The 27,363-nt window shown below is 37.5% G+C and overlaps 1 protein-coding gene across 5 annotated transcripts in view; it reads right to left on the bottom strand.

Moving 5' to 3' along the window:
- Nucleotides 1–6,614: 6,614 nt before the first annotated feature.
- LOC108498715 (pituitary tumor-transforming gene 1 protein-interacting protein-like) overlaps nt 6,615–27,363 on the bottom strand; it is a 38,035-nt gene continuing 17,286 nt past the window's right edge. For 3 of the 5 annotated variants that reach the window (XM_017817754.1, XM_017817756.1, XM_017817757.1), the window contains 5 exons: nt 25,218–25,326; nt 22,061–22,169; nt 18,480–18,548; nt 14,810–14,856; nt 6,615–8,137 (listed from right to left, as the gene is read on the bottom strand). In XM_017817754.1, coding sequence (XP_017673243.1) covers nt 8,088–8,137; nt 14,810–14,856; nt 18,480–18,548; nt 22,061–22,169; nt 25,218–25,326 — 384 coding nt within the window. In that variant the 3' untranslated portion in view covers nt 6,615–8,087. Of the gene's footprint in view, nt 8,138–9,285; nt 9,396–14,809; nt 14,857–18,479; nt 18,549–22,060; nt 22,170–25,217; nt 25,327–27,363 lie in introns of all 5 variants that reach the window. The other 2 variants (XR_001875281.1, XM_017817755.1) reach the window with 2 other exon arrangements.

Genomic DNA, 27,363 nt, shown 5'->3' with positions numbered 1-27,363 from the left:
TTCTCTTAGATGGATTGCCTTACAGGGCTGACGAGCTCCATCTGCCCGGGGGGCTGGGAATCGAACCCAGGTCGCAGCAGTGAGAGTCCTGCACCCTAACCACATATTAAATCTGGAGTAGTTTAAGGCAAAATGATACAGAAGGTGGCAAGTGCAGAACACTGCCTCAGGGTTAATAGATAGTACACATTACCTTGAAGTGTAGGTAAGCAACAGGTGTCAAAGTGTTTCATTTATTTACCTCCCCACTCACCCAATAGTTTCTAAACTCCTGATTTATTCTCTGGGGGAGAGGAATCTAGCATTTAAGTTGACAAATTCAACAATATATGTCTGAAAACATCATGTATTCTTCCGAATGAAAGCAAAGAGATTTCTATCTTTCTCTATTTTAATCTGATTTATAATACAGTTTAACAAAGGATCTAGAAGTATTTTAAATGCTGTGTGAATGTGAAAATAAGCAAGAGCCTAAATTCTTGTAATTCTTTGTGTTCTTTTTAATTCCAGTCTGAGAACTAGACTGATAACATACTGTATAGATAACATTTTTAATTTATTCATTATATTCTGATAATTTTTCATATAAGTAATTATATTAATAAACTGGGCATAGTCCTTTGAAGTTCAATTTAGAAAGTACCATGTTATCTGTATGCAATAAACCTCATGTATCTATCCTCCCTCTTCTACTATCATGTCTAGTGACTACCATTACAAGCTTTTTTAAATATTCCTTTGCTCAGTCTAATAGGGATTTTTACAGTATCATTACACATTCTAATTGGGTGATTAGGGGTTTCATGCCACTAATAGAAATGCAGGGTGAGTAACTGGAACTATTGCAAGTTATGTAAAAAGAAATGAGCTACAAGGTTGGTAACGGTTTTACACACACACAGAGTGATGAAACCCAGAGTCAAGTGTCAGGCACGGCTGGCCCAGTGCAGTGCAGCCCAGAGCAAAGGCTGTGAACAAAATGCATCTGATCAAAAATCAACCCAACGAAAAAGGGATTCTCAAAATTTCTCTAGGAAGAGGGGTTTGTACCATTGTCATAAAATGAGTGTTTAAGGTTCCTCAAAAAATTTCTCAGATCATGGTGTGGCCTATGGGGGAGAAAGGGGGATGCACAACCACAATCATCCCTTACTCTTATTTTGAGGCCCAAAACCTCCTTGTGCTAGATTCCCTGCATCCAACCATTTTATTGCCTGTTTTGGAACTATGGTCTTAAGCTGTGCCAGGGGAGGTTTAGGCTGAATATCAGGAAAAAATTTTTTACAGAGAGAGTAATCAGACATTGGAATGGGCTGCCCAGGGAGGTGGTGGATCCACTGTCCCTGGAGGTTTTTAAGATGAGACTGGATGTGGTACTTAGTGCCATGGTCTAGTAACCACAGCAGTGTTGGATCAAGGGTTGGACTTGATGATCTCAGAGGTCTTTTCCAACCCGGTTGATTCTATGATTCTATGATCATCAGCCTGGGCAGCTTTGGCTAACCATAATATTCTACATTTGATGAGGGGACTAGCTCAGCATTGTGATAGCCTTGAAAACTCTCTTTTTCCAGTTTCATGGCCCATGCTAAAGCCTTAAACACCCTCTTAATATGACATAGATGCCCATATGCATGCATGATAAGCTCTAGGGGAGAATTTATTAACCTATTTTGGTAATGTCAAGCACGTTGCAGTATGATGAAGCTGGTGCTTCTGATATTCCTAAAACATGGATGTGTAATGAAGACAAGAGTGATTCTGCCTTATGCAAATATTCCTATGTTGACCATTTGTTATTACAAACATGACTTTTTTTTTCTTCTTCATATTTTCCTCACAGATGGGAATGGCAATTCTGATAACAGGGAAATTGGAAATGGGCTTCGATCCTGACTACCTCAGCCTAATTTGAGTATACGGTGTTTATTTCCTCCTTGGAAGTCATAGTCCAGCTGATCCCACTGACTCAACTTCACCGAAGTTTATTCAAAGTCAGATGGATTTTTCCTGTGTGCTCGCTATCCCTTTCCTACAACCCAGGAGGTGAGGGAGGCAGGATTTCACTTTGCAGATGCCATGCTGACTCTTTTGCATACCAAACTCATTTGTCCAGTGCGTAACTGATCTGAATTCGCTCTATGGTGATCTTGATTATTGGAATTTCAAGAATATACATGAAAAAGACCGCAGCATTAAAGAAAACTATGGTACTTCTGCAGTACAATAGGCAAAATTGTCACCGTGAAGATCACCAACTTGATACATTGCAAACCCTGTTTTGCCATGGCTGAGAACTTAAGAGGTCATTGGTTATAAGAAGTGCCAAGTTCACAGAAAGGAAAAAGAAATAATGAAAAGAAGTAATGGGAGATTGAAGGACTCCCCTTGAGGGCAAGAGTGGTATGTGTGTGTGATTCCTGAATTGATGCATGGGAAATAAGTAATTAGGGTAGGTCTGAGAACATGAAGGGCCTGATACTATTTCAAGTCAGGTGACAAGTAGGGGTACAGTAAAGGTTGCCCATGAGATGCAGACCAGTGAAGTTGAGTGCTTAGGAACTGTGACAGAAACACTGCTATGAAAATCCACCTCAACTTGGAGTAACTAAACATTTCCTAATTCTTTCTGCTGTGCTGCAACTTGACAGCTCCTTACACAGATTAGACTGAAGGTCAAATATAAAAAAAAAACAAACCCCAAAACAAAACCAAGTCTCTGGACAGACTGCAAATAACTTTATCTTCATCCTGTATCTTACTTCATCATATTAATACAAAGATTCAAGCTTAGAGGGCTCTCAAAGTGACTTTGCTTAGTCTATCACCCACTTATCTGCCACACAACCATTTGACTCGAAGTGACAGCTGAAAAACTGTGCCCTCTATTACTTTTTCTTGTTTAGAAGCAATTGCTATATCAGCAAGAGAAAAGTCACTCCATTTGATTAATAATACATACTGATGGTCGAGACATTCAGTCAGAAGACTGATAAATTGTTAAGCTGCTGAAATCCACTGGCGGGTTTCTTTAGGTCTAGACTTACATTCTGTCCTTCCTGCTTTGTGGAAGCTCACGTATGACGCCACTAAATATTTTCTTTGTAAACTGTGTAAGATAGGGAAAAGATAAGTAAGTTAGTGATTTTCAGCCAGTCTTCCTATACACATTAAGCCTGGTTATTGATGCAGCAAATAAATCAACCTGGGAATGTCTGATAGAGCAATATAGCGTAGCTGTGTATTTTGATTTCTACTTAAGATGACAGGACATAACAAAATATAAAATCAAATATCATCAAAGATGTGCAAAAGAGAACACCTTTTTTTGACCACTGCTCTATTGTTTCCCCCCTATCTATTCCCTTTTGCCTCCCTTCACAACTCTTCCCATTCGTGGATGGTTTGGTTCATTCACTGCTTGCACATATCCGAGCCTTCACCAATTCACCGTGGTTTAAAAGAGCAAGGAACAATCAGAGTGGAACAAAGAATTTTGTTTTCATCTATGACATTTAATATCTGCTGTAGGAACTCAGAATCAGACAAGCAAGCAGAGATTGTTTTTCTTGATAACTAAAGTGTGTTGTTGAGGACAAACACACTTGAACTCACACACAACCAGAGACACATGACAGGAAGACCTAGCCAGGAAGCTGACACAGAGTTGACAAAATAGTGCTGGGCTTGAGAGCCAACGCACACTTCTAAACATTTAGACATTTGATCCTCTCATGCCAAGTCCAAAGCCTTAATGATGCCACAACAAAGACTAAACGTGTTTGCTCAGTCAGATATTGAGTATAAACCATGTGAAGCCATTAAAATAAATGAAGGTTTTGAACATTGTTTGAAGGTATCAGAATCATGACCCCTTCACATTTGGGTGAAGCAGCACTTGGGGAATGGTCTGAGAGGATTCTGTCAAGTGTCACCAAGCAGAAACACAACTTTAGGAATACTCTGGAGATATTAATACTTTAGGGATGACATGCCACTTTCTATGCGCTTTGACAAGCGTGCCTTTTTTCTGCCCTTCAAGTAGCTGTTCTAGGACCCACAGAAAAGATACATCAGAAAATGGACAGCAAGCTTGGCCCTGCTGCCTTAGGAAAGATGAGAGCATATGTGAACCTTGAAAAGTTTTCACCCACAAAACCTCCCCAATTCACGCTTTGAAGCACAAGGGCAGTCAGAGATGCTGGCTGATTAGAACCCCAAAATTGAAGATGACCAAGCCCAGATACAGGCAGAAACTGGGGGCACAGCCACATGCAATTGCTGCCAACTTCACCGTCTCCCCAGGCTACTGACCTCCTCAGTCTCATCCTGATCATCTCCCCATGATTTCCTCTCAGTGTGTCTTTTTAGCTTTTCACTCTGTTTCTATTTGGTCCCTGACACTCAGAAGGAATATAGGAAAAAAAGCATGCCAGCTGATTCCCTCCCACTTCTTTCTGGACCAGCTAAAATCTAGAGAACTGCATGTTCAGCAGTTCAGTTGGGGGCATCCTAGGGCTGCAAGACACCGGCATGCAGTCCAGGGCCCTTCCTTAAAAACACGTACTTGGTGTAATTAGAAATTTTTGAAAGGACAGATGATAAGAGCTATGCATGGGAGTCTGAAACAAAGATACTCTAAGAAAAAAAAATTACCATTTTCCAAAATTACTTCCTGGTGTCTATTTAATAATCAAATAACAATCAAGTAAGACATGGTGCAGACAACTTAATGGAGTTATCATCAAATTCAAGATTTCAGATGTGGCAAAAAGTATGTTCCTGCATTAAGATAAGTTAAAACAACATGCTTCAGTTTACTAAAATTTTCTTTACTTAACACCCACCTACATCAGTCTTAAACCTGAGCTGCTTGATTTTTCAGTACTGGAAGTTGTATCCTGCAGAAAGACAAACACAAATTTTAACTTTTTTACTTCAGAGGCTGCTCTTCTTTTCAGGTAGTAATACCTTCAATACTAAAATTAACAGGCAATAACCACTAAAAGTGTACATAGAGGAAAGAGATTGTGAATGAAGGGGAAGTCAGAAAAACACATGATTAGGAGAGATATAGCTCTCAGGCTTAGGTTATCCTGTCTCCCTACTTCCATTTTGTTATTATGTTGCATCCCTTCTATTTCTTCTGTTGAAAAAGTGTGGAGGGGAAACTCACACTGAAAACATGAGTTTACCACAAACAAAATCCCTTTGTTCACACACCTGAGAAACAAAGATACAATGATACCTCTTTCTACAGCTGTTTTCCCAATTACTTTTGGCTACACTGAAATACAAAGGCAAGCAACCCTTTTATTGATAAGCCAAAGCCAGTATTTCTGTAAAAGAAAGAAATACTGACATAGAGGAAAGCAGAGAAGGTAATTAATATATTGAAATATGGGTATTTTCCATCCAATTAATTGCTCCAATGAACAGAGAAAAAAAAGGTTAAATAATCTAAAAAGTCTGGCGCTTGTTTGGGGATTTTTGCCTTTTCTATTAAGCTCTAGGCTGCTGTCCACAACAGTCTCATTAAACTCATTAACTGTGTAAGCAAAATTATATTGTATTAGTTGTCCAGCTTAACATTTTGTATAAACTTACTTATAGCCTAAAGTTACGGCTTAGTATATGGTAAATCTACTTAAGATAAATTTGACTGCAGTCATTACCTTTTGATGCCCGCAACTGCGACTTAGGAATGTTAATTCTCCCATTACTTATTCTCAATATTTTGGTTCTCCAAATACTTTACTGTCTTTGAAATGGTAAGAAAGGTTGTCCCTCCTCCCCCTTTTGTTAGAATACATGACAGCCCTTTGTATGCTGTAGCAGGTGCTGAAGAAAAATGCTTTTCTATTAAGTCAAGAATGTCACTACTTGGGTCGTGAGACAGCAGGCAGACCTTCATCATTTTTGCAAAAGTTATCTCCAGGGAAAACCATCAGCATGTTTTATTTCCACACTATCAACTCACTCTTATCACAGACCATCATTCTTCAAAGACAGCCATTTGAATAATACTTCAGACTTGACAATGGCTGATAGATAAAGAAACATGAAATTAAACACAGTGCCTACTAATAAAGTGCTAAATACAGTTAAGGAAAAAAGAAAAAAAGAAAAACTAGACCAATATTCCATTAACATTAATTACAATACAGATTCAGGAAGAGGAAAACATATTTTTATATAAATTCTCGAGAAACTCTATACACAGAAATTGTTTGCATAGGTAAAACCAGTGAAAAAATGGAAGCAAACACTGTACCAAAATCAGTGATAAGTGACAGAATCATGAAATCAACCAGGTTGGAAAAGACCTCCGAAATCATCAAGCCCAAACCTTGATAGTTACTAAAGCCTAAGTAGAAGCAGGTTTTTTGGCACTGGAAAGAATGGCAATTCCCCTCCTCACCCACAGGCAAGATCTAATTCCTGCCACAGAAATCCAGCAATGTTTTTTCTTCTCCCAAACTCATACTTGATAATTTCTTTTAAACCAAGATAATTTAAAATTCTATGGAACAAGAGAACTGAACAGAACCAAATTCAAGATGTTAAAGTATTTATTTTTGTAATGTGGATAAAAATAACATGGACATCTTCAATACTGTACATTTGTTTAATAGATAATATACAGCAAGGGAGGTTATTTAATGTGTACAGAATAAATGGGAACGTACATTAGACTGGGGGGGGCAGAAGAGCCATTTGCTTGTCACATTGTACTGCTAAGCTACTAAAAATGCTCAAGGAAACACCTCTATGAAAAGAAAGACAGGGAATAAATCACATTATAGAAATATCAACAGAACAATAAAAGGTTAAAAAAATACCGCTTTCTTACTATACTGGGTCTGGCTGGGATTGAGGTAACCTTCTTCACAGCAGCACGTATGGTGCTGCTTTGCTTTGGATTTGTGGCAGGAACAGTGCTGGTAACACACCAGTGCTTTGGCTTTTGCTGAACATTGCTTGCACAGCATCAAGGTTTCATTTTTTCCCCACTCTGACCGCTCCAGCAAGTAGGCCAGGGGTGAGCAAGAAGATGGGAGGGGACACAATTGGGACAGCTGGCCAGAACTGACCCAAATGACATTCCAGGCTCCCCAAGAAAAACTGAGGGGAGGCTGGGCAGAGATCTGCTTCTGGGAGGTGGTAATTCCCTTTGCATGACTTGTTCCCATTTACCCTCCTTTTCTTCACTTACAGTGTTTTTACCTCAACCCTTTGCTGTTCCCATTCCCTCCTGCATCCCTCTGAGGGAGGAAGCAGCTGGGCAGTGCTTAGCTGCTGGCCAGGGTCAGCTCTGGTAAACTGCAGAATCTGGGCAACTTTTTACTTTTTTTTTCATTATACATTAAGCTTACAAAAGAAAGATTTCACACAGACTACTGATGTTTCTTAAATCTGGGCACACATAACCATGTACATTTTAAGAGTGACCTTCTTCCAATTTTGCTAAGTGAAGTAGTTTCTTTTTCACATCAGTGCTATATCCAGAGTACATATTAACATTTCCACAACTGAACTGAATTATTCAAAGACAAATATGCTCCCCTCTCTCAACCCTTACACATTACACTCTTGGAAGATCTTTTTCGAGATAGAAAAAACCTCCACCCACAAGAATGTGCGTGCTGTATTTTCTCATCAACTATTTCTGCCATGTGAAGCTGTGCTTCCATGTTGCTTTTTATTTTACATATATATATATATATATAAAATATCTTTATTTAGGAACATGGGAACAACTGCTTTAAATGGCAATTACGACTGAACTCAAACACAATTGTGACTATTAACCATCTACATCAAGTAATAAAATACAATTTTAAGAAGAGGAAAGATAGTCACAATAAAATTCAGCAAACATTTCAACAAAAAAACCATTTATAAAAATTAGTTCTGTATGAGTAGGAGATAGAAACATGTTATTTCATAAAGTCTTTAGCTGCTTCTAGTTTTACAATCAGGAAAAAACACTTCAGGGAAAAAAAACAAAAGCAAAAGAGCACAAAGGGTAAATGAAGAGTCTTCCTGTCTTCCGGAGTCACAGCTCTAGTGGAAGGTGCTCAGCTTTATTCATTCTCAAATCTGCTGTACGGATTATCAGAATCCTGAAGAAGACCTGTAAAACAAAACAGGACCACATTTATCACTTTCTTACCAGTATCACATAAATACCTTGAGTTACTGACTTCAATAGGTATTCCATAAAAGAAATCCAAAAGGCAATTCCTGTAATAATTGCTCTATTACCTAAACACTCAAGTATTACAATAAATTGAAAGTGTTCTTAAGCATTTGTATTTCTCAGACTATAATCACAAATAAGTATTTCATGTTTTAGCAGGGAAAGAACGTTTCTGTATGAAAAATTATTTCTCATTTGTGAGGTATATCCTAAAAAATGCACTTATGAGAGTCAAGTTGACAAAAATCTAAGCATAGAGATGCGTCAGGAAGAACAGATTCAGGTTTGCCAGTTTATAAATGCAAGTGACTATAAAATCATCATCCTTTTAAAATGTAAGATGCTGCTACTTTGACTTAGTTCTACTTCGATTATACCCAACCATCTGTCACATTCAGCCACTTACAGTTTTTCTGCAACAGGACAATAATCTCTAAGAACAAATGAAGATGACTTCTACATGCACTAAAACCTCCAGGGACCAGAACAAGAGCATCACTTAATCCAGGTTGCAGTATGTTTCCATCATGAAGATTCTTAATGACTTTACCAGAATATTGTCACAGTAAGCACTGCAAAGCTATCCAATTATTCTGAGTGTCTGGATATGCAGACCATCCTCTGTAAGGGTTAGCGAGCAATCACTGTTCCACATAGTAATTATTTCGAAGAGACTTGAAATCACCCACCAGATTTGGGGTAGGCAGAAGTACATACTAAAAATAAAGGAGTCCTGTAAGAGTCCAGAGGCTGACCTTTTGTTGTGCAAGAAGAACACTACTGCTGTCTTTTCCACTGGGGATTTTATACTGATGTCTGGCAAACCTGGACTCTTCTCTAGCTCATTTGTTTAGGCACGGAGGCACAACGACAGTGCAGCCAGGCAAATCACAAATGTTCAGATTCACAACAGTGAAAACAAAATTACACTGGTCACTGCCAAACCTTGTAAGAACTCCCCTCAGACCTTTTCACACCATACCTCTTTTCCACATGCACCTGCACACATATATTGAACATTCACTATTCTACCTGAAAGTCAAAAGCTAATGGTGCCGAAGGCAGACTAGACTTTTGCCTACCTTGTTGCAGTTGGAGAGCTTCGTTTGAACTGCCTGGTTATTTTAAGATTCCAATCAAGAAGCACAACTGCTTAGTGCTGATTACTGTATGAGTTACTGCAACTAACTACCTGATAGGGAACAGCAAATATTAAGGAATAAGTATGAAAAGTCCTATAATCACTCAAATATACAAGATTACGAGCAGTCAGCTTGTAAAAGGTTAATATCAAAACCAGCCCTCATACAATGTCTCTTACTTGTGAAAAAAGAAGTAAGGCAATCACATTTATAAAGCTTCTGCCAGGTAACATGAAATACATCCTATTTACCTGGTATAGTACCTTGCATCAGAGGCACTATCCCCTTCTCTAACTATTAAAAAAAAAAAATTACACATTTGTGTAATAAGAATATGCTTAGGTTGAAAATTATCTACAATATTTAGAGATTTTGAAATGTTTATATTTTTAAACTTTTAGAAAGCGGTTACTTGTCAAATTTTACTCTTACCTTTCATGCATTTAAACAAAGAATTGTGATGTCTGTTAAGTCTACTCTAGCTGACAAGTAAGCTAACACATAATAAAAAACCCCTCTTATCCTTGGCCTGCCATTCAACCTTTAGTGCCTTCAGGTAACATTCCTGCATTAATATAAGCCCAAACCACACAGCGAGAAGAAACATTTTCTTTATTTCCAGACCATCACAACCACCCCCTCCTTCCTCCAGACATGTTAATAGTTTGGCAGTTAGAATATATGGATCCTAATACATTTAGTTACCTGAAACACAACTAAGCAGTCCAATTTTAAAAAAAAATTTGCAGTACTTCAGTATTTCACCTGTTCCAAATAAAAAACACATCTACACAACATTTACAGAAGATCAGCATCAATACTAGAAATTACCATTATTATTACAATTGCCATTGCATAAACTCCCTGCATTCATTAAGTTCCACTTAGAAATAAACACACCAAACTTCAGAAACTTTTCCACAAAGTGGCAAGTTGTGGTACCAGACTGCCTGATAAAATTAATGTAGGCTGCATACTTCTCTCTATAGAGTCTGGCAAGTGCTTAGTATGTCTTTTTGATATTTCATTCAGGATACATATTTGACATTTCATAGGTCTGAAAGCAGTACAGTAAAAGATACTGTTCTTTACAGCTTAAATTCAATGGAAAAGATTTTCTACATCCAATAATCCAATTTCAAATTAACCAGATGATTGTGTAAGAGTCCTGATAAACTTTTCCTATACCATTCTGAGGAGCAAATATACTTTTCTCTGCCTCTGCCCCAAAATATTTGGCTAAAAAGACATTTTAGAAAACTAATCCTCATATTTCAAGTGAGTGTGTAACTTTTACTCCTCACTGCAAATGTCATTCCCAGTAGTACTTGCTGTCATTTTACTGAATTATGTTTAGGAATGAACAGATATAATCACCACCAACCAGGCATTAGTATGCTTAACTTAAAATCCTCTGATCTGTTTTATTGTACAATACTGAAACTCAACAAGCTTTAAGAACTATGGGTCAATCTAGTGGGAATACTATTGGTCATGACTTCAGAAATTGATCTCCCAGGAAAAATGGAGTCCAAGAGAAATGGCAAGCCTTCCTTCCAAATGAGAATAACCACGGGTAACACCACCTGATACACTTTGCTCTCAGTCTTGCTCTCAAACCTGCATCCAGTGTTTAAATTTCTTTTATCCTCAGCATTCTAAGTACATCGTAAGGTTACATTCAGTGAGAGGAGGGAGACAGCAGTTCATCACTTTCACCAGTGCTTACTAAAGAAGTTGTATCAGGCTCCAGTAAGTGGACAAAAACAATCTGGAGAGACATACAAAAAAAGGAGCATGACAAAAAGCTCCTGTCAGCTGCTACAGCTGCTCTTATCTGTGCCTCTCCGAGGAGCTGCGAGCCAATGCTAATGGGACAGCACGTCAGGATCAGCTGAAGCTCCTGTGCTGCCTTGAACCAGACACGACTTGTCTCTCCACTGTTTCCCATTTGACATGAGAGGGACTGCCCAACTTGTCATTTACACTCAGGGATTCAAAGAAGCCAGATGTTTGTAGCTTTAGGAGTCTTGTTTGCAATCAAGTCCATTACAGGTTACTGGTGAACTTGAATATTGACAGACAGGTCACTTACAAGAACTTTTAACATCTTACTTCTATTTACCCTCATTTTGAGGTTAGTATTTGACCTACTTAGTAGTCAAGTATCTTCTGTTAGCTTGTATGAAATAATGAGGCCTCCTAATATGTATGAAAAGACAAAGTAATGGTAAGAAATTAATACTTCTTTCCAGCATCTTCATTTATATTGTATACCATCTAATTATGCAGGTTCGCAGTCACTGAGATCTGACTCTCATCACATATCAGCACTGACCAAAATCAGAATTAACAACTGAAATATTTACAAAAGTCTATGCTTGGAAAAAACCCAACCTAGTTTGCTGCATGTCTTCATCCTTTATTAAAAGTTTCGTCTTTATTTTTAACCTCCAGATTGACGACTGTATTCTTGACAACAAACTAAATAGCTTTCAGTGTACAGCAATGCAAGGTTTTCCTATCTTGCATTCAGAACAGTAAAGAAGGTCAAGGCAAAGTACCTACCTTGAACATGAGCAACATTTGCTGTGACAAACTACTGAATATAAAAATCAATGTCTCACATAAAACAAAGGAGATAGGATTACATATCATTAAAATAGCTGATCAAAACCTTTGCAGAACTGAAGCAATAAAATGGTAGTGATTTTGTAAAAATTAAGAGAAAGAATCCTTTTACTAATACCAGGCAAGATCCTGAAATAAATAAATAAGAAAGCAGATCTATACTAATACTATACTGAACACACAATAGCAGCAAATGCAGCAGGAATTAAATTGTAGCTCCTTTGTGTAATACACAAGCTGCAAAGTCTTCTGAATTCTACTTTAAATTTTTCCTAAGAGTCAACATATAATTTGTGTAATCATATTGCATTCATATATGTGAGCAAATGAAAAATACTATGAAATTGTACAACAAAGAAACAATTCAAAGTGCGTACTCCTGGTTGCTAAAGCTCTCTATTGCTTCCAATGCTCCCAAAGGACTGTGGCTAGAGTGACACCTGCAATGCATTATAAATGTGTAATTACCATTTAAATGGGGTATGGAAAGCTGGTGGATGAAATGGGAAAAGGCATTCCCTTAAAGCCAACCAAATACTGAAATTTCGGGCATGATCATCTTAATCTACAGAGTCAGGTTAACAAAGTCATTGTTGTTCTGCCACTCACCCATGCCTACTTAACTGAGAATCCACTCTGCAGTGTGTAAGAGCGTAAAGTAATCTAGTGCCTCCATAATTATTTGCAGCAATTTTTATTAATTATGTTTAATATGCTAACATCTATATTTTCTAGACAGTAAAAAATGAGGACAGAAGATCCAAGTCTACTCTATTGTCTCACTGAATTATTCTGACAATCATTTGTCTGCATATTATCAGAACACAACCCATATATGTAATAGCATTATATTTAGGGATATTTCAAAATTTATACATATTTCATATTTAATTTTTACTCAGTTACATACATCCTTTCAGGATGTGCCAATTATTTATGTAAGAATTAGGTTTTTCTTTAGGACAAAAATTAATGATGAGAATCCAGGCCTCAAATTGGTATATCTGATAACATAAATTAATATTTGCTTAGGCAATAAAGCAAACCTGCCAATAAATAAACTTTATATAGAAGTTTGCTATTAAAATTTAAGTTTTATAGTCCAACTGCAACCTTATGCAGGTAAAATGCACTGCAAAACATAACTGCAATAACTGCAAGAAGATGTCGGTATGAACTTGTTTCTAGTTAAGTCATTGACAGACTAACATGCTTCAAGCAGAGGCAAAATGACACTGGCTCTCATATGACTGTGTGCACGGTACAGCTACAAGCAATATTTATTAAATTTGGTGTATGCATTCCAGAGGCACTGATTATGCAGTTATTTACTTCAGGAAACTCAGGTACTCCAACAAGATCCAGCAAAGCATCCTGCAGAAGTCTGAAAGTTAAGCACTGAAGAGAGAACTGTCTTCACTAAAATGTAGGGCCATCCACTGACTGAACAGAACGGAACACAGCCTTCTGAACATTCCCAGTGCAGTGTTTTGGTACCAGAACTGTGACTCTGAATTCAGGACCTGTCCACTCTTGGCTGCATCAAGGAGATGCAAAGGTACATGCATGTCTGCACAGAGTGCTGCAAGTTGTTGTGAGGACATAGCCATTGTCCTAAGTTCTTGACCAGATCTACCCCAATGATTCAAACTTGTTGAGATTGACTCTGAGGTTTCTTCCAAGGAGAAACAAACACAAAAAGCCTGTGTTGTTGTATTTTGCTGTTTGGATTTTGTTTGCTTTTTTACATCTGAACTATTGTTGTCAACCACTCAAACACCTCTAGAAACTGAATTGTGGTTGGTATACAGGGTCAATTATCCTATAAAATACCACAGGACTGAAATACAACGACTGACATTTAACAAAAAATTTCTTCCAGTTTCTATAACATTCTTCCTCCTGTAGCTCAAGCTTCAGTGTAGTTTTTCTCCATTCCAGCAAAGGAACATTGTTTTGCAAATGCTCTCCAGGCAGAGAATTCCCTATAGAGATTGTCTGTATCACTTCTGCATCAGCCAAAGGGCAGGCTGCAGATTCATGAAGACATCCCCAGACTCTGCCCATCAGTTTAACAAGAGGATGAAAATTAACGGCTTTGAGTGACTGTTCAGACCCCTAGAATCACCCCCTCTGACATTAGTGCAATCTCCATAATAAAAAATGCAGCAGAGTTTTAGCATATCTTTCTCTGAATACACAGTACTATTAACCCTATGAACAAATCAAATGAAAAGTGCAAGCACTGACAAACCTACATAATAAGAGCCTCCTACACAGCACAGCAGGTCCTACAGTCTTGTGATATTCTACTACTGGACCATAGCTCCACTTAAAAACAAAGAAAAAAATAACAATTTTAATCCCTACATTAGGCTGCACCCTCCACCCTTCTTTTCCAATTTTGATTTAAAAAGCTTCCTATCTGCTAGCCAGTCTACCCTCCTTTAATAGCCATGAGTCTAGTGGCAAAGTTCAACTAGCTTGATTTACCACATTCAAGAACAAACAAAAGAGCCCCCCAGATCAGTCCTCCTACTTAGGAACAGAAAGAATCACTTATTTTAATCAATATATTTCAATGCCCATCCCAAGCAAGCACCCCATCCAGCACACTGTGTCTTGCCCAGTGGGAGCTCAGTGCAGGAAGAGAACAGGCACATAATAGTGCTGAGATCAGGTGCTCAGGTGTCAGAAGACATGCATCAGTGGGAAACTGGGCTTGATTACTTCTCCTGCTCATAAAGCAGTTTGTTTCTGCTGTGAATTTTAATAATAATTAGGAAAAAGGAATCCATTTAGATACAGGGTATCAAAACAAGATAACACATACCATACTTCTTACGTATTTCATCATGCTTCAGTTTTCTTTCATGTTTCCTGCAAGAAATAAAGGCATCAAAAGAACATTCAGACTGTTTTGAGCTGTAAGCAAAATATAATTACATCTAAAACGGACAACAGCATTTTTTACATTAGTATGCAATTACAAATTTTTAAAAAATCACATTCAGCAGGTACAGATGTTATCTTTCTATATACACTTTATGCATCTGTAAGACTCCCTATAACTTCTGACTAACCAATAATGTCAAAATAAGATGTATTAAAATAAACAATAAGAAATACTGTTTTTTCTATATAAAAGTAATGCATCCACATATATTTACATATACACCCACTGAGGTATTCATGTCTACATAACAAGCAAGGCACTACACTATGCTGGAAGACTCCCTAATGCTTTCCAGCAGGGAGCATAATTGTAAAATTTAGCTGTGAATACAGTATGCTTCAGAATCCTAATTCACTGTAAGAATTCTAAAAAGACAAAATGTGTATTACTGTTTTGTTTAAGCTGTACAGCAAGTGTAAGTGAAAACTACTGGTGTCAAAAATCCAGCATGGCATCCATGCAGAGAATAAATTAAAATATTGTGCTATACAGAAACTGTTTTTTACGTTCTGATCATAGGACAGTTCTCAAGACTGTATCTAATATTGCCAAACTTTAATTGCATAAACCAAGAGCCTGATGAATCAATTTCTTCTTCCCCTTTGCAAAGGTGAAGGGGGAAAAAAATAAAGGATGTTTAAATGGAAATCATTCCATCATTCTTCAGATAGTTTTCCTATATTTCAAAAGAAGCATATATTTTGCTTAGTTTGAAAAACAAACACAAAAGCTTCTACATATCTGTTTCAGAAGTATAATCCAGAATCTATATATTTTTAGGAAGGGACATAGAATTTGGCAAAACAATGTTCCTCTAACAAAAATTTAAAAATACACCATTTGCTGTCCCTGTCAAAATTCAATCCAGCTAAACAAGTTGAGACTTTTGCTGAATTCCAATTTGCACATATTCAGCAGAAAGCTGTTAAGCACTGACAGCTTAATTCACCAAAGATCCCAACTGCCCTATGCATATTCCACCTCCAAACAATTCCTACTGCTAAACAGATCCTGTGTGTCCTCAGAAGCAATTATCCTGCTTCCTACAGAGCTGAAGGGCTGAACTGGCCTTTCCCAGCAACTGCACTTCTGGAAAAGCAAGCACATAAAGCATAATGAGGAAAACCAAGCAAGACAGTCTCAAAACCTTCCACTTCTATTTCCCTGAGATACCCAATCTCCCTTACATCCTTTTCCACTATTAAGCCCAGGCTGCACAGTAAAGAACTTGACCAAATGCAGGAGGAGGAACTGGTGAGTCAGGGTGATGAAATTCATGTAGATGAAGACAGTCAGGACTGAGATGTTGAAGAGAACAGAAAAAGGACAAGACAAATTGACCTACTGAGGGTAACCTGACAATAAGATTTCTGCTTTTTGTGTTACATAAGAGGAAGATATTAAATGAGGCAAGGGATCTCAGGAAGAAAATAAGAGAAATTCTGCTAAAAGCAGCCTCCTCCTGTATAAAGCCAAAACTTTCTTCTGTATAGTTTTCATGTGATATCATGTGACCATAAACCAGGTTTGTTATTGGTGGTACTAATGGCATTTCTTCACTGTTTTGCCTACCCTATCTGAAGTAATGGAGACTCACTGCTGGACTTTCAACTGACAACAGTACTTCAGCAGTCAGTCTGAATCAGTTCTGAACTCAGAAAGCACTAAGAATCTGCATAACAAGGGAGAGTGGAAAATCATGCTGTGCAAGCTTTAAACCTCAGAAACACTTCAGGATACTTCCCTAGGGTATTCAAAACAAACCACCAAACAACTAGTTAAGTTTGAAGGGTAAAACCATTAATATCAGCGAAATGTTCAAACTCTGACAGGTAGCCACGACTACATCACTTCACCTGTGACTAAATCCTTGCACAGTAAATAAGCCTTAGGCACACACTGACCGAGGAGAATCAGACGCAACTCTCGGTTGTCCCAAGGAGAGTAGTGAGATATTTCTTTGCTAACTCTTTTAGTTGCTAGATATTGGGCCACTAATCGGGATATATATATATATATATATATATATATATTTTATTTTGGTTTTGTTCCTTTTCCCTTCCCCCTTCCCTTTCCCTTGTGAATTTGTATATAACTGTAATATAAGTGTAAATATATTTATATATATTGCTTTAGCTGTCTCTTTCTCGTTTTGGTTTTCTTGGTTGTTTTTCTCCCTCTTCTCCCTCAGGTTTTGGGGGGGGGACGGACGGGACTTCTTGTGGTAAGGTTTGGAGACTTGGCAGGGAGCCAGCTTCAAACCATATCAACATCACAGTGCTACTTCAGAGTCATAATCATCATCAGATTCAGGGCAAACAGTTGCTGTACTTGCCTATATAACCTGTCAGTTCAGAAAACAGTTGCGTGGAGTTGAGTGATTCTCTCAGCTCCTTCCAGTCAGATACGTGAGCAACAGCAAGTGCATCTGTAAGACCACCTTACTAACTTCCATTTTTCTGCCCAGTCAGAAACGTACCTGCCTCGTCTCCTTATGTACATCTGTAATAGAGAAACTTTACATCTTCATGCAAGAGCCCCACGAGGATTCTCATGGGGAAGCATGCCTTGCTCCCTAACTCCCTGCTCATATTAACAATCAATCCAAGTTCAGGAGAAAACAGCAGGCATCAGGCAGGCAGTGAAGGTGCCCACCTGTTACTTGGCAGATGAGTCCTTAGAGAACAAAACCAGGAAGTGGCAAACCTAAGATTAATTTCCTTGTCAGCATGTGGGGATTCAAACCCATACCTGACAGCTAGGACACTCTTGTCTTGCTGAAGGCTAATCCACTGTGAATCTCAAAACTGAAGACCGTGAAAGGAAGTATGATTCAAAAGGTACATCTCGTTTGTACCAGGCATCAGTGCCCTATCTATGAAAATTGTTTATCTAAAGAAAAATGTAAAACCCACCAAAAGTCACAGTAGAACTAAGCTATAAAAATCCACATCTGAAGGAATGCAGTTCTCACTGAGAAACACTGTATGAGGGTTGACTCTTGCACTTCTTTTTACACTGTGATACAGCTTTAGCAGAAAGGATGGAAATATGAAATTAGGGCTACAATGAGATCTGAGTCAAAGTTTTCAATTCTTGAGCCAAATTTTGAATAGATATGTCACTCAACTTCTCTACCTTTCCCAGACAGATTTTAAAAGAAAAAGAACCAATAACCGAATGAATCCAACAAGTGGGTCTCAACTCTTGATTTCAGCCTTGCTTGGGCATTAACTCATGCCACAGGCAGGCATCAGTCCAGAAGAGACTAGACAAGACTTCAGACACTTTCCTCCTGTTTGCTCTTGGCTGGCACAGAGTACTCATGGTACCCACAGTGAGCATCAACCCATTTGCTCCCTGTTCACCTACAAGAATACAGGCTCCTAATCAGGTTCACCAATCTCACATTAAGCCATGTTTTGTAAAAACCTGACACTGTCACGCCTAACTCCACAATATTTCTTTGTTTAGTACTCCATGTATCCCTCAGAAAGGGAGAGTACTCCAATAGCACCAAGAAGCATGTCAAGCTGTCCAGACTCACCTCTGAAGAGACTGTAGTCTTCTTTCCTCTCTCTTCCTAGCTAGTTGCTCTTCTTCTTCATCTGGTCTACTAGAAAAATAAGGAGAAAAGAAAAGTGTAAGAGGAGAAAAAAGCAACTTCACTGCTAAGCAATCACTATTTAGTCACTTGATTTATTTTCAAAAAGAATTTATAGTCTGAACAGAGATACTTCTTCACAGCCATGTAAAATTTAATTGCTGAATAGTATAACTGACAAGTTTCTGTAATTAGCCTTTCACATTTTATAATATCTAAACGCTCCACTCATTGTAGCCATGTGCCCTTCAGCCTCCACAGGGCAACTTGCAGCTTCTTAGGAACAGGCTGCAGACTGTTCCAGAAACAGGACTTGTATTTGCCATTTTCCCCACGTGTCGCACCCCATTTTAGAGTAAATGTACTGCATGTGCACAGCTAAGTCCATTGTTGTCCCCTGGAAGAAGATTGATGGTTCATAAGCCTTTGATGCCAGAACAATTTATCTTTTCAACAACCATCGCTATCCAATCTCAAGCTGCCCCCAGGAAAGCAGTCTGTTCTGGAATGAACAAGGATTTACCTGAGTGCATCAGCTGTGTGATTCTGGGAAATGCTGAGCCTACACAGTACATCTGAGCTGTGCATGTGCTGATACGCTCTACTGAATATAGGCACTTAAGCTTTGTGACCTGCTTTGGGAAAAGTTCAGCTTCACTTAATCATTAGACAGACTATAAGAATTGTAGAATGCTAAAACAAATGCTAAATGTTTTTGTCTTTAGTTTTGTCCTGATAGAATTAATGACAGCTCTTCCTCATTAGTAAATGGACAACTGCCATGCTTCCCCAGGTGCTAATCATCTTCCAGAAGTGAATGCACTTCTGAGATGTCTGAGATGAATATTTACAATATTAATATACCTGAAGAGTTGAAGCACCACACACCTGCAGCAACCAGCCTACAAGCTAAGCAAGGGTGACATCCAGTGGTTAACTACTGCACGTCAAATACTTTACAATACAAAATTCAGACACCAGAACTGGAAATCTGAACTCGATTCTTTAATGTGCTCAATCAGTCCATATATCTCTGAACATTTCAGTAATTTCAATACAACTCAGTAATTCTGAATCCATGCAATGTTTCATATAAAAATTTTCCAGTTCCTCCGTTTGCCACATAAAGAATCAGAAAAATCCTGTGGGAGTTTAGCAGCAGGAAACACATGCAACAGGTCACCTTTACTGGAAAACTATGTTAGACCCTTCTGTAAAATTAATCAATTCCCCATACTAGCATGTCCAGGAAGACTAGAAGCTCCCATTCTTGGGCACCTTTCTGTAAAACTACTTTACTGGAGACCCCAGCATCTTATAAGTATGCAATAATCTCACTTCACATTGGTGTTGCAAAATATGAAAACATCAAATAAATAAAATGCTGGTATATGATTCAGAAAATACATTTCTTCCCTATAATTAAAGAGCATTAAATATCTTCTAATTTGTAGATACTTTGAGGAGATGGAGTTTTTCTTCAAAATTCAGAAAGTCTGAGATTGTACAATTAAAAAAAGTGGTTGGTAACTGAAGTTCCAAAAGAGTCCATTTACTATAGTTTCATGAATAATTACTATTCATGAAACTATCTCAAGTGCATGGAACAGACTATTAGAAGTCCAAAAACACATGATAAAAATAATGAACCGAAATAATGCAACAACAGTCCTAGAATTCCTGTGGTAGGAATGGAGATGGGTGAATCACCTACATTACTGATATGGGTGTTAACGCATTTAAGTATTCTCTGTGTTCAAGGAAAAGGTAAGTGCTGGCTTCTTAAACATTTAAACACTGAAACACCACAGCTTAAGAACTCCCAGAAGGAATACTGATCCTTCTGCAAAAGTTTACACCCAAGATCTCAGATGACATCTAAAGAGTGAATAAAACAGTAGATTTCTATAAACTTTCCTTCCTCCAATTCATAAAAAAATTGTGTGGAAAATCAGTCCACTAAAATGAGGAAGAAGAGAGCGAAAGAATTCCTGCTAAGAATCAGTGGGCTTAAAGCCAGTAATACATCAGGTCTCAGTGTAATAACACATTCTGAATCCTCCTGAAATAAGCTGGACCCCACTTTGACAAGACCTTTAAATCCTCTAAGGGTCAGAAGATTAAGCTTGACACCTTTGGAATCCTGGCATAAGATGACTCTCAACTAACCCTCTATTTGTAGAATTAAGATGTTGCAGTACTGATTGACAACTTAGCTACTAAAACTGAAGTCTGGCACAAATATCTCTTCTCACAAGATTCAAGCTTTATTTGTTGGCATGTCAGCCACAGGGGCCTACTCAGTTGTTCTGCAGAGGATGTTGGCAGATCCTACATAAGATCTAAACCAGTTCTATATACCTTCAGGGCTTATCAGCACAGGAGGGCTAAAGAGTTATCCATGTCCGCACTAGGGCAGACTTGGTAGACCAGCCTACCAGCAAAATAGGTCCTTGAAGGAAGAGAGGAAGGAATGAGATGTTATTTACAATTATTTTCTCATTTCTTTAAAGTCACAGATGTACTGTATTTCTCTGGCTTGAAGGTTAGCACAAAACACTGTACAGCTATGTAAGTTCTTTAAAAAAACCCCAAACATAACCCTCAAACAAGAACAATGAGTCACAAGTACTTGAAAATGTATATAAATTACTTCAGACCAAGAAATAAGGTCCAAGTTTTATTCATATCAGAAGAACTGAAGGACATAAGGAACAGAGACAGATGAAACTACACTGCCCAGAAAGCTGAGCTTTAAACTTCAATGGCTTTCCAGGTGTTTCAGTAGGGAATAAGGACTGATCAGTTCACAAGGCAGCACTGACTCACCTAGTTTAGCTACTCATCAACTAATTCCCTCTCTTTGAAGGATATTAGCTAATTAGAGAAGCCAGTTAAAAAAAAGAGTCCTCCAAGAACATTTAGTTTTTGCAGTATTACTTTACTTAAAAGTAAGTCAGTCATTCTTAGCATCTTAGAGCAAAAGAAGTATTATCTTACATTTAGAATATTTTGTTCAAGAATATTTTTAGCAAGAATAGCTAATCAGTTAGATACTGACAGATTCTAGATCAACACTGAAGCGTGGATACCAAGTGCTGTAGGACATTGTTGCTCAGTTACTTGTTATCCACCTGGTCCCTTTTTACTGTACATGAGCTTGCCTTGAAAGAAATCATTTGTTCCATTATCACAAGAAGCAAGGCTTTATTTGGTCATTGAAATATTTCATGTCCAATCTTAATACAAAAGTGTAAAATGTAGAAGTAAGGCAACAGCTTACCTAAAGTTGAACACATCAGCACTGTTACCACTAGAAACACCACTTCAGTGTCATTCCAGCATCATTTTCAGTGTCAACACTGCCTGTCTTTTTTTGCTGTCTTTCTCAAACAAATAAAGCAAAGTGACCAAAATTCCTTCCAAGTGAAAATATTCTTAGTGTATTGGAGAGTAAAAATTGCAGGTAGGTAGGAAATGTTAGCAATCCAATGTTAGCAAAGGAAACAAATATATGTATTTACCTCCTGGAACGTCTTCTGCAGTAACAGCAGTAACAGCAACAGACTGCTACAGACACCAGAATGAGTCCAGCTACTACAGCTATGGCAATAATTAAAGCCTCAAAATTTACTGAAAAATATGAACATATTCAACTTGTTAGACTTCAGCATTAACATTTCTCTTTCTAATAATCCTTTGCGGGTATTTTTTCATCTCTATATCCAAAAACCCCCACATAATTCTGTGCAACTACCCCAGTTAAAATGAACATACCACATTCAAATTTTGCTATTATACATAATCCACACTGAACAGACATTAAGTAAAATTTCTCTTTATATCATTAAGTCATCTGTAATACTTTATGTGTTACATATCTACTGGTGTGATTTCACAGTTCTGTCCTTCTGTGGTAAGACAGCCAAATTTAGCAAATGAAGTTCAGAGGGTCTGTGCTTTCTGATTACATGCACAAGCCAAAGAGTCTGTTACTTCTCTGCAGATCTCATCATCTCATGCCTGGCCAAGGCATAGCCTTCACATATCCTGCCAAAGATTACATCTCAGCAAGCATTTTCGCTTCTGTGTTATCATTTACTGGGTAAACACAGCTTATAGTTACAATACACAAGTACATTCCAAAATGTAAATTATGGAAGTAATGCATTTCATCATACCACATTTTTCATTCTGTTACTTCCCTACAAGTTACAAACAATTGTATGTAATTCATTCAGTAAAAATAAAAAATTGTTTTAAACAAAATTTATTTTTTTTAAGGTACACTATTTAATTGAAGCAAAAAAAAATTTTTGAACCTTTTAATAAAGTACAGAAAAGACTGTCAGTTTTCAGTCTGCATTCTTGTCTCCACTACCTATTTCATTTGCTTATTAATTATGAAAAAATCCATAATTAAGCTACTTTGTATTACACTGCTTCTATGCTGTTCTTCACTTCATGCTGGTTAATAATTTGTCAACACATCTTATTTCATATAAAATTCTAACTGGAAGCCAGTCATTTGTTTTTAATTTTGACAGCTCCAATATCCACCTTCATTTTCAGCAACAGTGAACAACATTCATCTCTTAATTTTATTTGCTCAAAGAAAAAACAGCACCACCACTGTCACAAGTTAATGAATTTTCCTGCTGTGTCTGAAGGGGACAGTCTCGATAAGACTATATAACCCCATGGCATGCTGCTGCCTATAATTTGTAAAAAATCTATTAAGGAAATGCGTATCTGAGGATTTTTTTGTTCCTGTTTTGTTTTTTTTTTTCTGAGAATGTGCTCCATTATGAAGTATTCATTTAGTGTTTAAGCTACAGTCAATCTAGAAACACAAATGTATAAGCCATATATGTATAAGCCAAGCTATAAGCCCTTTCTACAGCAGGAGTAAACTGTCAAGAACACCCTTAGTATCAGTAGGCACTGGTAATCACTGTTTTGCAAAAGAAATGTGTTTCTCTACTTGGTGGGTCTGAGAGTGTTAACCTACTTCATAGCAGCTGGTTTTATGCTGTGCTTTGGATTTCTGGCTAAAAAGTGCTGGTAACACACCAATGCTTTTGGCTGTTGCTGAATAGGCTTGAAGAGCATCAAAATATTCTCTTTTTCCCCCCTTCCCTCTGTTCCCCTCAGTGAGCAGGGCTGGACGTAAACAAGAGACTGCAGAGATCAAGAGGGGATGCTGACAAAACAATTGACCCCAACTGGCCAAAGGGGTATTCCACACCTTATAAAGTTGTGGTCATCAATGAAATTTGAGGTAAAAGAAAAATAACTGCAGGGCATAACTGGCTTCCAAGGCAACTACTGTTTGGGGGCATCAAACCCAGTGGGAGTTTACCACTTCCCCTGCCTGTGGGAGGTGGTAAGCAATTTCCTGCGCTTGACTTTTTTTTTCTCTCCCTCTTTTTCCTTCACTTATTAAACTGCCTTTTCTCAATCCATGAGTTTTCTTGCTTTTTTACTATTTTCTCCCTCCATCCCACTGGGATCAAGGGAAGGAAGGAGGAAGCAGCTGTGTGAATACTTAGCCATTGGCAGGAGTCAACCCTCCACACTTTCAGAAGAAAAGTTTTCTAAACATTTCACAGTAACAGCATTTACTATGATATTTCAAGCCCAGTTTTCTTAGAAGTGTGCCTTATTACTGAAATGATGTCTCTACTGTACCCTAAAAAAGTTCAAAAGCACAAATATTTTTTCTCAGAAAACAAAGTCCAAAGCCCTTCTGTAAGAATAAAGAATTGATAAAGTTCTCCTGTACTGTTCAATCTAGTCACTCTGTTTGCAGGGATCAAGTGGTAGTGTTCAGAAACTTGCATGTTCCACTTTAACAGCAATCTTCTACTTCTGCTACTCTAATTTAGACTACTGCATAATCTCTCTGTGCTAAGCGTGGGAACTTTCTTCTAAGTTACAGTTAACAGTCACTGATAGTTCACTCTGAATTGTTTTTGTTCTTTAGCCTCCCAGTGTCCATGAACAAATACACAGAAAGCAGCAAGCCTTTGCTTTGCTAGACTGCAGCTGTACTCGTTTCATATGACAAGCTTTCCAATGTCTTATTTGTTCTCTGTTACGATCTAGTCCGAATTTAGCCCGTGATGGCAGCATATGGTCTGTACCGTATTTTGTAATAAAACATGAAAAGCAAATGGAAATCTAAAAACAATTAAATGATGCAGTACTAAAACCTATGGTGGTCCTCTGCAGCTTCCTTTTTAACCTTATTTAATCTTATCTAACCTTATCTACACTGCCTTCAGTGCCCACAGACTACCCTGTTATTTCAGTTGTTTAAGCAAAAATAGCATTCAAGAATTCCTGTGTGACTCTGTTTCTGTGGTATTGGTTCACTGCTGCCACGGGAATATAATAAAGGAACTGCAGATCTAGGCAAATCATCCAACACTTCAAGAAATTTTTAAAAATGTAAAAAAGTTTTAAAGCCATTGGATCAACATAACTACACTGGCTGTTTACAAAGATCCCTTCCTTAACAAGTCCAGAAGATTAGAGATCATTGCTCCAAATCATAACCACTGCCTTCACCCCCACCTCTCCACATAAATTACCAGGAAACAGCTCTAGCAAGCAATAGGCTTACTTTAATCATACTCATAAGTAACTCTCTACAGCAAAAGTAAAATTAGTACCTACTCCAGCAAACTCCCCATCGAGCATTAGAGAGGGAACACAATGAAGATGGTGGAAGAATGCTTCTTACAGGGTAATCAATGCAAGTGTTGTTGGTGTAACACCAAAGGCACTGCAAAAGAAACAAAAAACCCCCCCCAATTATTCATCTTCAAAAACAGTTAACAACTTAATGCACCTCTCCAAAGACAGAATTCTTATGTGAGTAACTGTAGAAAGGAAAGTGCTATATGTTATCAAGACTACTGAAGTCCTGGTACAATTTCTCAGTAAAACCTAAACTGAATTGAAAATAAGAACATTTTGTACTTAAGGCAACAAATACTTATACTAGCCTGAAAATATATGGGGGAACATATTGAGGTACTCTGTATACTAGAGGATAAAATGGCTTGGGTTTAAAATTACTGGAATTAACAAGAGGTACAAAATCAGAAAGCCAATTGTACAGGATTTTCAAACACCTGGGATCTTTAAGGAATAAAAATACACTTATAATCTTACTTCAGCCCTGCATTTGATTATCAACAGAAATAAAACAGTAAAGAACCCTTACAATTCTACAGGAGGTTTTGCTGCAAGGTAATAAATGATACAGCCTTATCCAATCTGTGCTGCAAAGTACATTGTGTACCTTACAGTTATGGATATTTTTTAAATTTAAAATTTTTTATATTATAGTTACAATGCCAGCACACCATTTCTGCTTTTTAAGCCATCACTAGGCATCAAGCTTACGTTTTGGTTTTCATCTGTTAAAATAAATACTTATTCAAAAGTCCTTTACCACACAACTAAAGCAGTGAAGTAGTTTTGAACAACAGTAATAGGAATCTTTGACAAAACATGTTTTTTTAGGATTCATTACAGAAAGAGTTCATTGAGGAACTATGCTTTATCTAACAGTACTATCAAGAACATCTCTGTCATATGCCCTCAGTTGCACAAAACCTGTTATCTTCCTCTTAACGAGTTAGAAAACGTTAAATACAAAGGAAACCACTTGTAGCAGATTCTGCTTTCTTGAGAAAAGTGGACACAAGAAAAATGTATTAATATTTTGTAGTTGCTAGACTGTACAAGTTAAACATACCCATAAAGACACATCAACAAAAAAAATTAAGAAAGTAGAATAAACTTTGCAAAAAACCCTGCCCCTTTAATCAAGGATGTTAGATAAAAAAATGCCTTTTTTTAATCGAATATTTAATAAGAATTAACAGTTAAAAAATAATGACTAAAGGGAAGCATAGTAAAAGTCATTGCTAAACTCTGAATGTAATGTTGGCCCTGCTTTTAGTAAGAGGCTGGACTGGGTGACTCATGAGGTCTCATTTAAACTGAGTGACTGTATTGGTGGTGACGAGGGGCCCAGAAAGGCCAGCTGTATCACTGATGGAGACTCCTGCATCTAACTACTAAAAATGTGTCTAGCCCAAAAGGCAATACCTGATACAGCTACTGACTGGGGCAGGGGATGAACCCCACGAAAATATTTCAATTGACTCATTCCCAATGCTAAAAATTGAGCTAATTATCAAAATCAAGTTAGAAAAAGCCCAACACCTAAACACCCAAGAATGAAACATTTCCTTAACTTTGATCCTCATCTACATAACCTAAAAATGAAGACTGAAAAGACTTTATTTTATTCAGAGCTAAGTCATATATCCTTTGCAGAGTATGCTAGGAACAATGTTCACACTCACATGGCTATCAGTGACTTTATTTTAGAACAGTCTCAAATGGATAATGAAGTGCAACATCATTAATTCAGTCTACTCTCATTTTAAAGATATATTTTCAGTATTAAAAGAGATACTATAGTAACTATGAACACAAAATGAATTCTTCTTCCTCTATATTCAGATAAATGTATGCAAGTGACTGTTATCCCTATCCTTCTCTCCAAAAACTGACTATATTTCTTGACCACAATTTCCTATAGCTGGTTTGAGTTTGCCTAAAATCCACTTGCCACAAGAATTTAGATTCCATACATTTAATATTAGGACAAAGACTGAAAGTGACAAAAATAAACAGCTGAGGGGAAAAGCATATTGGTAGACTACTCAAAAGCTAAAAATGAGACTTTGGAAAATTCTCCAGAATGCTGAGGCTCTACACATGCACTCAAGTTTTAAAATGT

This window comes from Lepidothrix coronata, unplaced genomic scaffold (assembly GCF_001604755.1).
Source record: "Lepidothrix coronata isolate B3197 unplaced genomic scaffold, Lepidothrix_coronata-1.0 Scaffold62, whole genome shotgun sequence".
Taxonomy (NCBI): domain Eukaryota; kingdom Metazoa; phylum Chordata; class Aves; order Passeriformes; family Pipridae; genus Lepidothrix; species Lepidothrix coronata.
The sequence above is the reverse complement of the archived record's forward strand: the minus strand, read 5'-3'. Positions and strand labels throughout refer to the sequence as shown.